At 41.9% G+C, this 13,704-nt stretch overlaps 1 protein-coding gene across 2 annotated transcripts in view; it reads right to left on the minus strand.

Moving 5' to 3' along the window:
* Positions 1-11,514, minus strand: part of Nsrp1 (nuclear speckle splicing regulatory protein 1) — a 31,743-nt gene extending 20,229 nt beyond the window's left edge. The window contains exons 1-2 of one of the 2 annotated variants that reach the window (XM_057775054.1): positions 11,472-11,514; positions 10,189-10,279 (exon numbers count right to left, since the gene is read on the minus strand). In XM_057775054.1, coding sequence (XP_057631037.1) covers positions 10,189-10,279; positions 11,472-11,491 — 111 coding nt within the window. In that variant the 5' untranslated portion in view covers positions 11,492-11,514. Of the gene's footprint in view, positions 1-10,188; positions 10,280-11,007; positions 11,157-11,471 lie in introns of those variants that run through there. The other variant, XM_057775053.1, reaches the window with a different exon arrangement.
* Between the last annotated feature and the right edge of the window lie 2,190 nt (positions 11,515-13,704).

A 13,704-nucleotide genomic window follows, 5' to 3' on the forward strand; every position in this document is an offset into this window, starting at 1 on the left:
TGAGTGTTGGGATTAAAGGCATGCACCACTACCATCTGGCTTCCTTTTTTGGGAGGAGGGCGGTGGTATTAATACAATTTTTAAGCACTCACAATTATTGAAAAATTTTCACTAACTTATCTTGTGTTTCCGAACACTATCAACTTCATGGCTTATAAAGATTTATACTGGCACTGGGGTGTAAGTGGTACACAGACACACATGCAGGCAAAACACCCATACATGTTAATAGAAATGAATATATATTAATTATTATGCTGTAATACAGTTCTTTTTTTTTTTTTTTTTTTTTTTTGGTTTTTCGAAACAGGGTTTCTCTGTGGTTTTGGAGCCTGTCCTGGAACTAGCTCTTGTAGACCAGGCTGGTCTCGAACTCACAGAGATCCGCCTGCCTCTGCCTCCCAAGTGCTGGGATTAAAGGCGTGCGCCACCACCGCCCGGCTTGTAATACAGTTCTGTAAGAGAGGCTTGCCTACCATGTGTGAGGCCCTCAGTTTAATCCCTAGCACTACAAAAATAAGTAAGTAAATAAATCTAGAAACACTATACCAAATCAAGTAGGTGTTACACGATAAAACCAACAGCAAGCATTCTTCTACAATCAAAACTTAGGAAATAATGTTCCTAAGAACACATGTTGAAAACTAGAAAAGGCAAAGATCTCAGAAATGAAAAGCAAGAATAAAAGAACTAGTGAAGAGCATAAAAAAAAAAAATTGGGGGCTGGAGAGATGGCTCAGTGGTTAAGAGCACTAACTGCTCTTCCAGAGGTCCTGAGTTCAATTCCCGGCAACCACATGGTGGCTCACAGTCACCTATAATGAGACCTGGCGCCCCTTCTGGCTTGCAGGCACACATGGAAGGAATGCTGTACACATAATAAATAAATAAATATTTAAAAAAAAATTGACAGGAAAGCAAGAATGAGTTCCTTTCAGAACACTGATGTTAGTTTATCACAACAGTCGGAGTAAGCAGTGTGCTAACCATAGCCTGGCATGGTGGGAAATGCCTACTCCCAGCACCCAAGAGGACAAGGCAGTAGGATCATTCAAGCCCAGGAGTTTGAGATCAGCCTGGGCAATATATGGAGAGCCTGAGAATTTATCTCCAAGCAAGCAACCATGAAAGCAAGTTAAGCAGGCAGGTTTTTTTTTTTTTTTTTTTTTTTTTTGATTTTTCGAGATAGGGTTTTTTCCGTAGCTTTTTGGTTCCTGTCCTGGAACTAGCTCTTGTAGGCCAGGCTGGCCTCGAACTCACAGAGATCTGCCCGCCTCTGCCCCCCGAGTGCTGGGATTAAGGGTGTGTGCCACTACCACTACCCAGCTGGGATTTTTTTTTTAATTTGCCCAACTTGGGTCTATTTGGTCAAAAGCACAGAGATACAAACAAGACTCACAAAGTAATTTTATTTATCTATAAATCTTAAGATCAGTATCACTGTCCTCTGAGAGGCACCCAGCTCACTGTCTTACCCTCTCAGCACTGCGCACAACTAGGGCTCTGGCCATTCTGCCCGTTCTTGAACATCTCAGCAGTTTAGTGCATCCTTGGCTCTATTTTGTTATGCTTTCTTCTCAAAGCCGGACAAGATTTTTAGCAAAATTTCAGAATTAAACACCTCACTGTTGTTATTTAAACACACCCAATATCATGAATTTAGTAGGAATTTAGCAGTATATGAGAAAATATAACATTATTAGCTGTCATTGGAATAATCTATATTTCCTGACATTTTCATGAATATGATATACTTTCTATCTATATAAAACTGTCATTTATTTGAATGATACAAGACTACATGCAGAGCAATAGGAAATTACCTTATAAATGATGAAAAGCCACAGGTACATCAATTCAACTCTATTATAATGCTCAGCTAGATTAAAATTTTTATTTGTCTTATCATCGATTAGCCAAACAGGCTTCCATCCAAAATGAAATTAGTTTTCCGTTATAAACCATAAATGATAAATGCAGGTTTTTGGTAATTTATGAATTTTAGAAATGTAGTTTTTGTCTCTTGACCTAAACAAGTATTCTAAGCCGGGCGGTGGTGGCGCACGCCTTTAATCCCAGCACTCGGGAGGCAGAGGCAGGCGGATCTCTGTGTGTTCGAGACCAGCATGGTCTACAGAGCTAGTTCCAGGACAGGCTCCAAATCCACAGAGAAACCCTGTCTCGAAAAAAAAAAAAAAAAGAAACATCATGACTAAACAAGTATTCTACCATCAAGTTACACCCCCAGTCTTCCATCAGCTTACTGTTGTACAACATCTCAGACAACCCAGGCTGGTCTTCAATTTTGCTGTGTAGCCAGGGGTAGCTCTAAACTTCTAACCCTAATGCTGGAATTACAGGTTTGTGCCACGGTGCTCGGCTATAGTTTTTTTTGTTTTGTTTTTTTTAAGGCAGGGTCCTGGAACTTCCTCTGTAGACCAGGTGGCCCCCAACTCAGAAATTCACCTGTTTTCTGTCTCCTGAGTGTTGGGATTAAAGGCGAGAGCTACCACCGCCCAGCACTGGCTACAGTTCTTCTATCTAGTACAATTAAGTATCTGTAGTCTTAATTAGTTTTGTAAAATCTATCCTTATTTATTTATCCTCTTCTGGTGTACACTGGGTATAGTGTTTCTCCTACAGTATTTATTCAGTGCTTCCCATCTTGATGAAAATGCTGAACAAGTAAAGTACCATACCATGGCTTTTGAGTGAGTTTATACGTGAAATATACACACAAACACACATGTGTATCTAAGAATAAATTTTAGCTTTCTGGTTACCTTAACATTAGTTCAGTTTTGTTTTGATCCTAAAACAACAATTTTCAGCTGTATATAGATAAATTATGGTGTAAAACTGGATCTCATGTGTACATTTTTGCTTAGAAATAAGGATTTTAATTGGTAAGATTGAAAGGAAAATTCACTGAGCTCAGTAAAATAAGCAAGTACTTACCAAGGATAAACATCTAAAATGAAGTTTCGGGTTTAATCTGCCTTCTAACATATAGTTTTATTCTATTAGCCACAAATTATGTTGTGACACGTGACATATTTGTTATCATGGGTACTTCTGAAAAGAACCACAGGCCAGGCATGGTAATACCACTTGTAATACCACTTGCGCTACTCAGGAAGCCAAGGCAGGAGGATCACAAGTATAAAGTCTGCTAAGTCAAAAACAAGAAAGACGAGAAGGGAGACAGAAATCATTCAGACCAGGAAGGAGTCACAAGTGACAGGCTGTGGGCCAGATTCAGCTACCTGTGGTGTAAATAGAATTACATTACTGGGCTGAAGAGATGTCTTCGTGGTAAATAAAGCTAGCTCTACAATCATGAGGACCAAAGTTCAGATCTCACACAATAAACTGGGCACCTCCACAAACCCCAGCGCTGAGGGATGTGGGTAAGAATTGCTGGGTCTTGCTGGCTTCTAGCCTGAGGTTCAAGCAGAGACCCTGTCTCACAAGAAACAAATGGAGACTGACACCAGAAGGCACTTGGCATCTTCTGGCCTCCACCCACAGACAGTGTGTGCACTGGGAAAAAACAAAGAGTATCGCATCAAAAAACAAAAAACATCATAGGAAGTAGCTTTTGCTCTCAATTTTGAAGGGTGACTACAGTGTGGACATGTAGCGATGTATGCGGAAAACTTTCCCCGTGAAGAAAAACAGCTGTAAGAACTAATACCACGACAGTGTACTTCGCATGGAAACAGAATTAGGTGAAAATGCTAACAGGCATCGAAGGTCAAAGCGTTAGATACAACTAGATTCAAGAACTGAGGAGTGATAAAATGATTAGAACTGTGTTTTACAAAGATCAGACTGACAACAGTATTTAAAATGGATATAAAAAGAAAGCAATAAGGAAAATATTTTTAAAACCTATTAAAATAATTCAAAATATAGGCATAAAAAACTGGTAACCAAAGGACTGGAAGAGAGAATAAACTGGGAAAATTGTAACCGACACATTGGTATGATCAAAACCTACTCAGAAGGCTGGACAGAACATCAGAACATGCTTTCTTACTCAGGGGCAAGAACCTCTCACTTCCTTTGCTATCTTCTCGCCTCTAATAAAAACCAGTAAATATTCCTACCTAGTTCAGATTTTTTTTTTTTTTTTTTTAATTTTCTAGACAGGGTTTCTCTGTAGCTTTTGGTGCCTGTCCTGGAACTAGCTCTTGTAGACCAGGCTAGCCTCGAACCAGTGCCCAGCCTAGTTCAGATATTTTTTAAAAAGACACATAAATACAAGTACAAAACTACCACTTTTCTATGCAAAATTAACCATGGGGCTAGGAATGACTAGGTAAAGTGACTTTCAAAGGTGGCTGCATCAGCCTCACCTGTAACTCCACTGCTCTGATGACAAGGTGGGAGGCAGGAACAGAATTCCTGGGAGCTGGAGAGTCAGCTAGCTGGAATATGTGACTGTAAACAACAAAGAGCGTGCCCCAAATAAGGGGCAGACAAGAACCCACATCTCAGCTTGTCCTCTCACCTCCACATAGCTGCCTTGGCATAAGACGCATACACACACACATACAGGCCCTCAAAGATAAAGAAACAAAACCAATCCTAAATATAAGTACTTCAACAGCACAGAATTCATGTGCTAGTGCCCCCTCTGCTGGACCACTGGAGATAAAGTATGATCTAAGACCGGATCTTTGTTTATGGATGAGCTGTGAGAAAGTAAACAAACTAAGAAGCGAGAGCTTTGCTTTGCAGTAGCTTTTCTCCAGCTGGATCTAATGCTCTTCTGAGGAGGGAATCCATAAAGTCTCTTTCTATGTATTAGGAGTACTCTAGAAATTTTACGGCTGTTTAAACAGCTGCTTATGAAAGAAAGAGGTTTTAACATGACTTAGACTTCACAAATATTTAATCTACTTTACTTCTCTGTACAAAGACAAACTGGAAAGAAGCAGATGTTTTTATAGGCATGTAAACTATTATGAGGAACAGTTTTACACCCTGTTCATTAAGAATTAAACTATAACTCCCTTGTCAACTGCTGCTGGGGAGGTTCCACCAATGGAAGACCAAGATTAAGAGGATGCCAGGGTTATTTCTCCCTGTGTTCCTCCCTCCCTAAACGCCATCTCTACAGTGTTCAGATTCTTTTACTATCTAGATAAGCCCAGTTCCCACCAGGTATCTTGGTCCCTAGGTCCAAAGCCCATCCTATCCCTCCATTTATCAACTACTGCTTCTTCCTACAGCCGCTCTCAGGTCACCTCACCATTCCCTATTTGGCTTCTCAAGTCTTCTATAACTTACAGGACCAAAGTTCCCTACGGAATGGAGGGAGGAAGAAAGCTAGAGCAAAATGGTCCATGAATCTCTCTTTGACCCTAGGGTACCCTGATTCAGATACCACCACCCTCATTTCACATAAGAAAAGAACCAGCAAGCCGGGCGGTGGTGGTGCACGCCTTTAATCCCAGCACTTGGGAGGCAGAGACAGGTGGATCTCTGTGAGTTTGAGGCCAGTCTGGTCTACAGGGTATGTTCGAGGACAGACAGAGGTGTTACACAGAGAAACTCTGCCTCAAAACACTAAAAACCAAAACAAACAAACAAACACGACCAAAACCAAAAAGCAACGAAAAGGGAAGATTTACAAATCATATATCTAAGAAAGCAGTTGTAGTAGAATACACAAAGAATTATTATAACACATGTAAGTGCCAACTTAGTATTAAAAACAGGTAAATGATATGAACAGACATTTCTGCATCATTGTTCATCAGGAAGATGTAAATCAAAAACACAATGAGGTGTGCCGCTAAAAAGCTATGTTACAAAAGAAAGCTGGGTGAGGTGGCACCCACTTTTAATCTCAAAAAGATAGTGGGGGGTATTGGAACCTTTACATAACACTGATGGGAAAGCAAAGTGGTGCTGCCACTTTGATCATTCCATACATGCTAACACATAATTATCATATAAACTAGCAATTCCATTTCTTTTCTTTCTTCTTCTTCTTGAGAAAGGGTTTCTCTGTGTAGCTCTGGAACCTGTCCTGGAACTCACCCTGTAGACCAGGCTGGCCTCAAACTCACACACAATCATACATACATACACACACATACATAAAATAAATAAATGTAATTTAAAAATTAAAACAGAAGGGATTGGGGATTTAGCTCAGTGCTTATACAGTGCTTGCCTATGAAGCAGAAGGCCCTGGGTTTGGTCCTCAGCCCGGGGGGGGGAGGAGGAAAGAAAAATTAAAACAGAAGTATATGGCATATAGATTGTATCTCAGTATTTTCTTAAAAAGGGATAACTGGGTCAATGAGATGGCTTGTCAGGTAAAAGTGCTTACCACACAGCCTGACAACCTAAGCTTGATCCCCAGAGCTAATATAACAATGGCAAGTGGTGGCTTGCATCTGTAATCTCAGAGCTCCTCTGGGCAGATGAGAAACAGGCAGGAGAACGGGCCAGAGGTCACTTCTACAAACTGAAGAAGAGAACCAACTCTTGAAAGCTGTCCTCTGACTTGTACATGTGCAACCTGGCATAGGAAGGCTCACACTCACCTTTTTATTTATTTATTTATTTATTTTAAGGAGAGGTGGGCATGCGGAGATGAATCAGAGGGCTAAGATACTTGTCACCATATCTGACTACCTGCGTGTGATCCCTGTTACATAACAAACATCCATGTGCCATGGCAAGAGTATGTCCACTCACATACTCTTACAAAATAAATAATTATGAGAGAAACTTTAAAAATTCCAATGAGTAAATCTAAAATTGCATCTACTTTCCCTATGTGCTGAAAAATCCACACATTGTACGTCAACTCTCTTCCCCTGCACCCTGTGCTAACCCTAGCGACTAGAACAGCCATCCTAGAGCGGGGCTGGCCAAAGAGCTCAGCAGGTGAAGGTGCTATGCCAAGCCTGACAAACCTGCAGTCAATTCTAGGCACCTGAGTGACGGTGGGAATGAACTGACTCCCTGAGCCATCCTCTGACTTCCATGCATGTGTCATGGCACACATGCGCCCACACATACACAAAGTAAAAAATATAAAATAAATTCTTAATGCAGTATTCAGCCATCACATTTCTGGTGAAGTCTGTTTGTTCCCTCTGCTTTCCTCTACCCTGGGAACAAAGCTTAGCTCTCCATCTCCTATCTGAACTACCATAGAAGACTTATAATCTCCTCTCCTCCCCACTCCATTTCTTTGAGATAAGGACTTTCTTTCTTTCTTTTTCTCGAGACAGGGTTTCTCTGTAGCTTTGGAGTCTCTCCTGGAACTAGCTCTTGTAGACCAGGCTGGCCTCAAACTCACAGAGATCCACCTGCCTCTGCCTCCCGAGTGCTGGGACCAACTACCGCCCGGCTGAGACAAGGTTTTCTTACACCAAAGTCCAGGCTGCCCTCAAATTCTTGATTCTCCAACCTTAGACTTTCTCCCCTTCTGTGCTTCTCAAGATGAACACAAGGTAAAAAATGGGTACCGTCATTATGCAAACTAAACACAGTACTCAAAAACTACATACAATAGTCAAGTTGACATTTCACACAAGCAGGGCAACATATTCCACAATCTGGCCTCAACCTCTTAAAACCTCATTGCAGCCGGGCGGTGGTGGTACACGCCTTTAATCCCAGCACTCGGGAGGCAGAGGCAGGCGGATCTCTGTGAGTTCGAGACCAGCCTGGTCTACAAGAGCTAGTTCCAGGACAGGCTCCAAAACCACAGAGAAACCCTGTCTCGAAAAACCAAAAAAAAAAAAAAAAAAAAAAAAACCTCATTGCAACAATTGTTTCTCCAAGCATTCTCTTAACATATTATTCCACAAAAATGCCTTATAATTTATGTTCTTTGTTCTCTCTCAATTGAAATGATCTCCACCTTTTTTCACTCAAATCTAAACCAGCTTTGAAAGCTGTTTAAATAGCTATTCCTGCATAGTGTTCCTTCAGCAAAGTAAGTAATTTTGTCTTCGATATTTCACTAACATTTGAGTGCTCGATTATTAAAATAAAACAAGAAAGAAAAACAGGAAAAATGTAGATTTGAGAATCTGATGGACCCATGCTCAAATTTTATTATTACATTTATTTACTTATGTGTGCATGTAGGCAACACAGGTAGAGGAAGTCAGAAAACAAATTAGAGTCAGTCCTCTCTCCACCACATGGGTCCCGGACACCGAGCTCAGGCTTGGCACCAGACGCCTTTATGGGCTGAACCATCTAGCTGTCTCCTGTATTCAAATCTTAATCTTACCATTGACTTATTAGCTCCATGGAGAAGTAATGGAAAAATTTCTTAACTTGTTCCAACTTCAACCTCATCTGTGAGATGAGAATAATGTATATACCACAGGATAGTTGTGACTATCCAAGTACACTAGGTACATAGGAATCCTCAGTAATTTTCTTCCAAATTCCCGTCTGCCTCAGTGTTTACTTGTGTCTCTACTACTCTGAACTCTAAACTGGTTGAAAACATCACTATGCAGATGGCTTTCAATTTACGAGGGAGTTAATTCCTGAAAAGTCTAGTTATCCTAAGTAAAAAACATCTACTATTGCTGAGTGCTGTAATACATGCCTTTAATCCCAGCACTCAGAAAGCAGAGGCAGAGACAGGCAGAGCTTTTTGAGTCCAAGGCCAGCATGGTCTACGCATTAAGTTCCAGGCCAGTCAGGCTAGAGTGAAACCCTGTCTCAAAACAAAAACAAACACCACCACCAAAATATACTGACTGCACCTTAACCTCCCAAACACAATCGCTTGGGAATGCATTGTACCGTAGATGGGTTATTCACCCTCAAGATCCCATGGCTGTTCTCTACCTGTGTGTAGGAGAGTGCTGTACAGCTAGTCCAGGAAGCCCAAAATTCCAAGTACACCTTTACTGACTGTGCGCTGCTTTTGCATTATCATAGAGCAAAAACTCATAAGCTGAGTCCATGTAAGGTTGTGAGCATCTATTTATGATGCTCACCCCCACAATTGCTATCTACAGCTATGGAACTAATCAACTCTTGACAGGCATGCAGCACATGTCTGGTTCCTAGGACCTGGAGGGAGATCGGGGCAGTCAGTCTGGGCTACATACATCCTGAGTTCTAGGCCAGCCTCTTTTATACATGGAGCTCTTGCTTCAAAGCAAACACGCAAAACAAACTGAGCTAATAAAAATTTCAAGTTTTATATGTAAATTTAATTTTTAAAATCCACAAAATATAATCTTTTTTTTTCCAAAAAAGGGGGCAAAGAATACAAAATATCTACCTGTATTTATAAACAATTAGAAAATCTGAAAGAGACGTTATTTTCTGCCAAAAGCAAAAGAGGTAACAGATCAGTCTGATCCAAGAGTCTTTAAGAAACATAAACAACTTTAATGCTAAGTTAAGGACACAGGGGAGCTGGAGAGATGGCTCAGAGGTTAAGAGCACTGGCTGCTTTTCCAGAGGACCCAGGTTCAATTCCTAGCACCCACATGACCGCTCACAATTGTCTGTAACTCCAGGATCCAACCCCGTCACATAGACGTTTATTCAGGCAAAACACCAATGTACCCCAAACTAAAAAGAAAAGAAACGATAAGCTCACACTTGGGGGCTGTTTTTGAAAAAAATAAAAACACCTGGGTTTCAGAGGGAACTACTACTTTGGCTGCTAAAATAGAAAATGTTCATAAAGATACTACAGTTTTATCAAAATTGTATGTATTCAATAGCTCAATTATAACAAAGCAATTGCATTTAACAGGTACTGAAGAAATAACTACAAACACCATTTCACAAAGAAACCGAAGAAATAACTAGAAACACCATTTATGCACAAAGAAACTGTCACCCTAGATCAGTACACATCAGAAACTAAGAAAAACTTCTCGGAAGCTGCTAGCATCCTAGCTCATTCCTAGAAACATGTCAACAAATTTGTAGCATCGCTATTAGAGTCTGGAAAGAGTGCACAAAACTATAAGTAACTAAGTTAGCAAGGGCTGGGGTGTGGGGGGAGGAGGAATTTTAAGTCATACGGAAAATAACAGCAGAGCTCTCTTTAAACGGCCCTTTTGAAGGGTCTGTAAATAATAATCCACAACCAAGGGGAAGAACAAATCTACAAGCAGTTTTAAAAATGTTCTCCTGATGCAGGAGTAAAAATATGGGTTTCCTTACCTCATCATCATCAGAATCATTCCCAAATACAGACGGTTTTTGCAAAACTCGGTGCAATGGCTGTGTTTTCTTTGGCAAAAGAAGCCCATACCTGCATATTTTTTTTTTGAAACAGAAATCACACCATTATCTTTAAATGTTAAAACATAACAAATCCACTGCTTCTTCCGGATGAATTTCCCAAATTAAAACATAATCATACACCCTATAAACACATAGCGGACTTGTTGTTTTGCAGTGACCTCGAGATTCTAATGTATCATGATTTTATAATTATTATTTGTCTACCTGGACCAAACTTGAACATTGTTTTTATTACGGAAGAGAAGTAAATGAAGAATACAGGAATGTTTTACCCAGTGAAGTGGCAGTAATCTTTAATAGGCACACATTAGAGTCTGCTCTTTTCAAATTTGCTAAAAAACAAAACCTGGTCTCTGGCTGTTCCCACTACTGTGGACTTACACAGTTTATAAGTTCTTGATAATGAATCCACTTAAACTTTTAAAAGAAGTACTGGGAAAGCCAAGCAGAATGGCTAGTTCCCATTCGCCAGTTAGGCTCAAGAGCTTTTGTCTGCGGGCGCGTCAACACAGGGAAAGTTCCCCTCACCAAGGACTGAGCTCGCTTTGTCTAAGCGCCTTTGAGAATCATCAGCAGATTCAACTCAGCTCGTTTCTCGAGGCTTTGGCTTTTAAAATGCGGAGGCCACGGGACGTGGCAGCGGAAGGTTTACACGCCCAAGGCAAAACCTCCGTGCACCTTTACAGTCTTTGTGTTTTTCACGGCAGCAGACACCCGGGTCTCCTAGATGCCTACCCTTTTCTGTGGCTTCTCAGCACCACACTCCTAACACAGGAGGGAGGGTGGGAAGCAGGCCTTGAGCTTCTGCCCAGGAGAACGGCGCCTCTAAGGAACCCAGGAATTTCTCTTCTCAGTGCCCCTAAGCGCATCCAACCGGGAGAAACTCAAGCGCGGGGTAGGAAGCAAGACTGAGGGGCCTCAGACCGAGCTTTTGGGAAATAGAAAAGTCTCGCTCTCTGCCCCTCAGCCTAACTTCCTTTATTTCCTCACAAGTTTCTCAAACTTCGGGCTTGCATCCTGGAAAAATGTACGGGTCGGGGATGGGGACTCTATGTGGCTCGGGATTCCTCGCCTTCTCCCGCCTCTAGCCCTGGCGGCAGCGGCCCTGCACTTCCGGCGACCTCTGACGTCTCAGCCTAAAGACTCGGTCTCCCTGGCTGCTTACTCCCCAGCCAGACCCTATCTCCCGCATCACTCACTGCCTGCCCGGGATCGCCATCTTGTTCCCGTCTCCGCTGGACGTGGCCGACGCGGACGTGACGCTGACGCCGACGTGGGTACGCGTACTTCCGGTGGCCGGAACTCGCTTGGCGGCGGGCTGTCGTCCTGGAGTTGTTTGCACGACTTTGGGACGCCGTGTCCTACCGCTGTGTTTTGTTTCGCATCCGAGTAGTGGTGCGGAAGTCGACGATCGGAGGGGATGACAGAGTTGGCTCTGGAAGCGCGGTGCTGGGACGAGCCGCGTCACCGGAGATAGTATTAGAATCAAATCCAACCGCGCGCTGCAGCGGCTGCATCCGGACCGGGTGGGGGTGGGGTGGGGCCAGCAGTATGAATTTTAATAAGCTTCCAAACGGCTGCCTACAATCCCTCGATTTGTTTTCCTTCTCAGCTGTGCAATGTAGCTGGCCAGTGAGAACTGATTATTTTCTTCAAACAGGCTGTTGCTATATAACTCCAACTGCCCTAGAACTCAGATCCTCCTGCCTCAGCTTTTGGAATGCTGGAGCCCCTAGGCGAGAACTGATATTGTTTTAACAATACTGATGGTGCCACTAGTCAAAGGGAACAGCGTCACAACTGAGGTTTTTTTTTACATCTTTACTTGAGTCAGTCTTGCTATGTAGTCCAGAATATTCTCCTACTTCAGCCTCCCGAGTGATGGTGGTCCATTGCAAGTTTGCCAGCGAATTTTAAAATAACAACAAAAGCCCTCTGGCCACATTTTGTCTGTGTGTCCATTCTAAACTAGTCATAGAACATTAAGAAACCAGTCACAAAAAGGTTGTTAAGTCTGTACAATTGTTTTTCGGTTCTGCCTTTTTTTCTCTCTCATATATTTGGAAGTTAAATGAATATATGGGATGATATCATGAGGAAGTGACGCTGAGGTCTGGATTTATCTTTCAAAGGTAGAACGCTTACCTAGCATACTCAAAGCCCTGGGTTTGAACTCTAGCACTGCAAAAGAGACGAGAATGACCCTCTATTCATTCCTGTCCTGTTTTGGTACAACTAGCTTTGTTTGGATTAATGTTAGTATAGTATATCTTTTTATCTTTTTACTTTAACCAGTTTTAACCTACTTGTGATATGTTTATATTTATGTTGGATTTCTTGCTGATAGCATACAGCTGAGTCTTCCCTTTATATGCACTGTTTGATAATCTCATTTTAATTTGAATATTTAGCTATTTTCGTTAAAGTGATTATAAACTCACTGTTACTTGCTTTCCATTTTCATCATGTCCTTTGTCCACTGCTTACTCCCAGGCACTATTTTGCCTTGTGTATTAGTAGAGATCTTTTTTTTTTTTTTAAAGTTAGGATCATGTACAGTGTTCTGCCCGCATGCATCCCTGCAGGCCAGAAGAAGGCACTAGATCTCTTTACAGATGGTTGTGAGCCACCATGTGGTTGCTGGGAATTGAACTCAGGACCTCTGGAAGAGCAGTCAGTGCTCTTAACCACTGAGCCTCTCTAGCCCTAGACAGAAGTGAACTAGTCCAGGGAAGGAAGCCCATCACCGCCACACTAGTGAATGTGTAACTATTTCCTCTCTCTTGGGCTTCCTGGAATCAGACTTGAAAACATAGTCACGTGGAATTGAGAACCAGACATCTGAGGGAACAGGAGCACCCAAACTGGAGGATTACCTGTGTAACTTTCGATGTGGGTGCTACTAATGTCACTGTCACTGCTTGCAGCCTCCGCTTCCAGCTCCTCAGTCTTACCTTCCCCCTCTGCACAACTCTGACTTGTAGGGGAATAGTCTGTCTGGCCAGCCAGCTCCCAAATAACCACACAGAGACTTATTAATTCTAAATGCTCAAACCAAGGGCTGGAGAAATGGTTCAACAGCTAAGAGTACTGACTGTTCTTCCTGAGAACCTGGGTTCATTTCCCAGCACCTACGTGATAATTCACAACTGTCTGTAACTGCAGTTCCAGGGGACCTTTCACCCTCACACCAATGTACATTGAATAAAATAAATTTTTAAAAAATTCTCGGCCGGTAGCTTAGGCATTGTAGAACATTACTTTAAGGTGTGTGTTATATTTATTTATGCTGTGGAACATTTGTTTTAATGATGCAAATGGTGTTGCATTCTTTTATGTTGCACTTGTTTAACTTTGTGAAGCTGTGTTACTTTGCCTTTCTAAAACACCTGATTGGTCTAATGAAGGATGGATGGGGCTGCCAGGCAGAGA

The sequence above is a fragment of the Chionomys nivalis genome, chromosome 7, assembly GCF_950005125.1.
Source record: "Chionomys nivalis chromosome 7, mChiNiv1.1, whole genome shotgun sequence".
NCBI lineage: Eukaryota > Metazoa > Chordata > Mammalia > Rodentia > Cricetidae > Chionomys > Chionomys nivalis.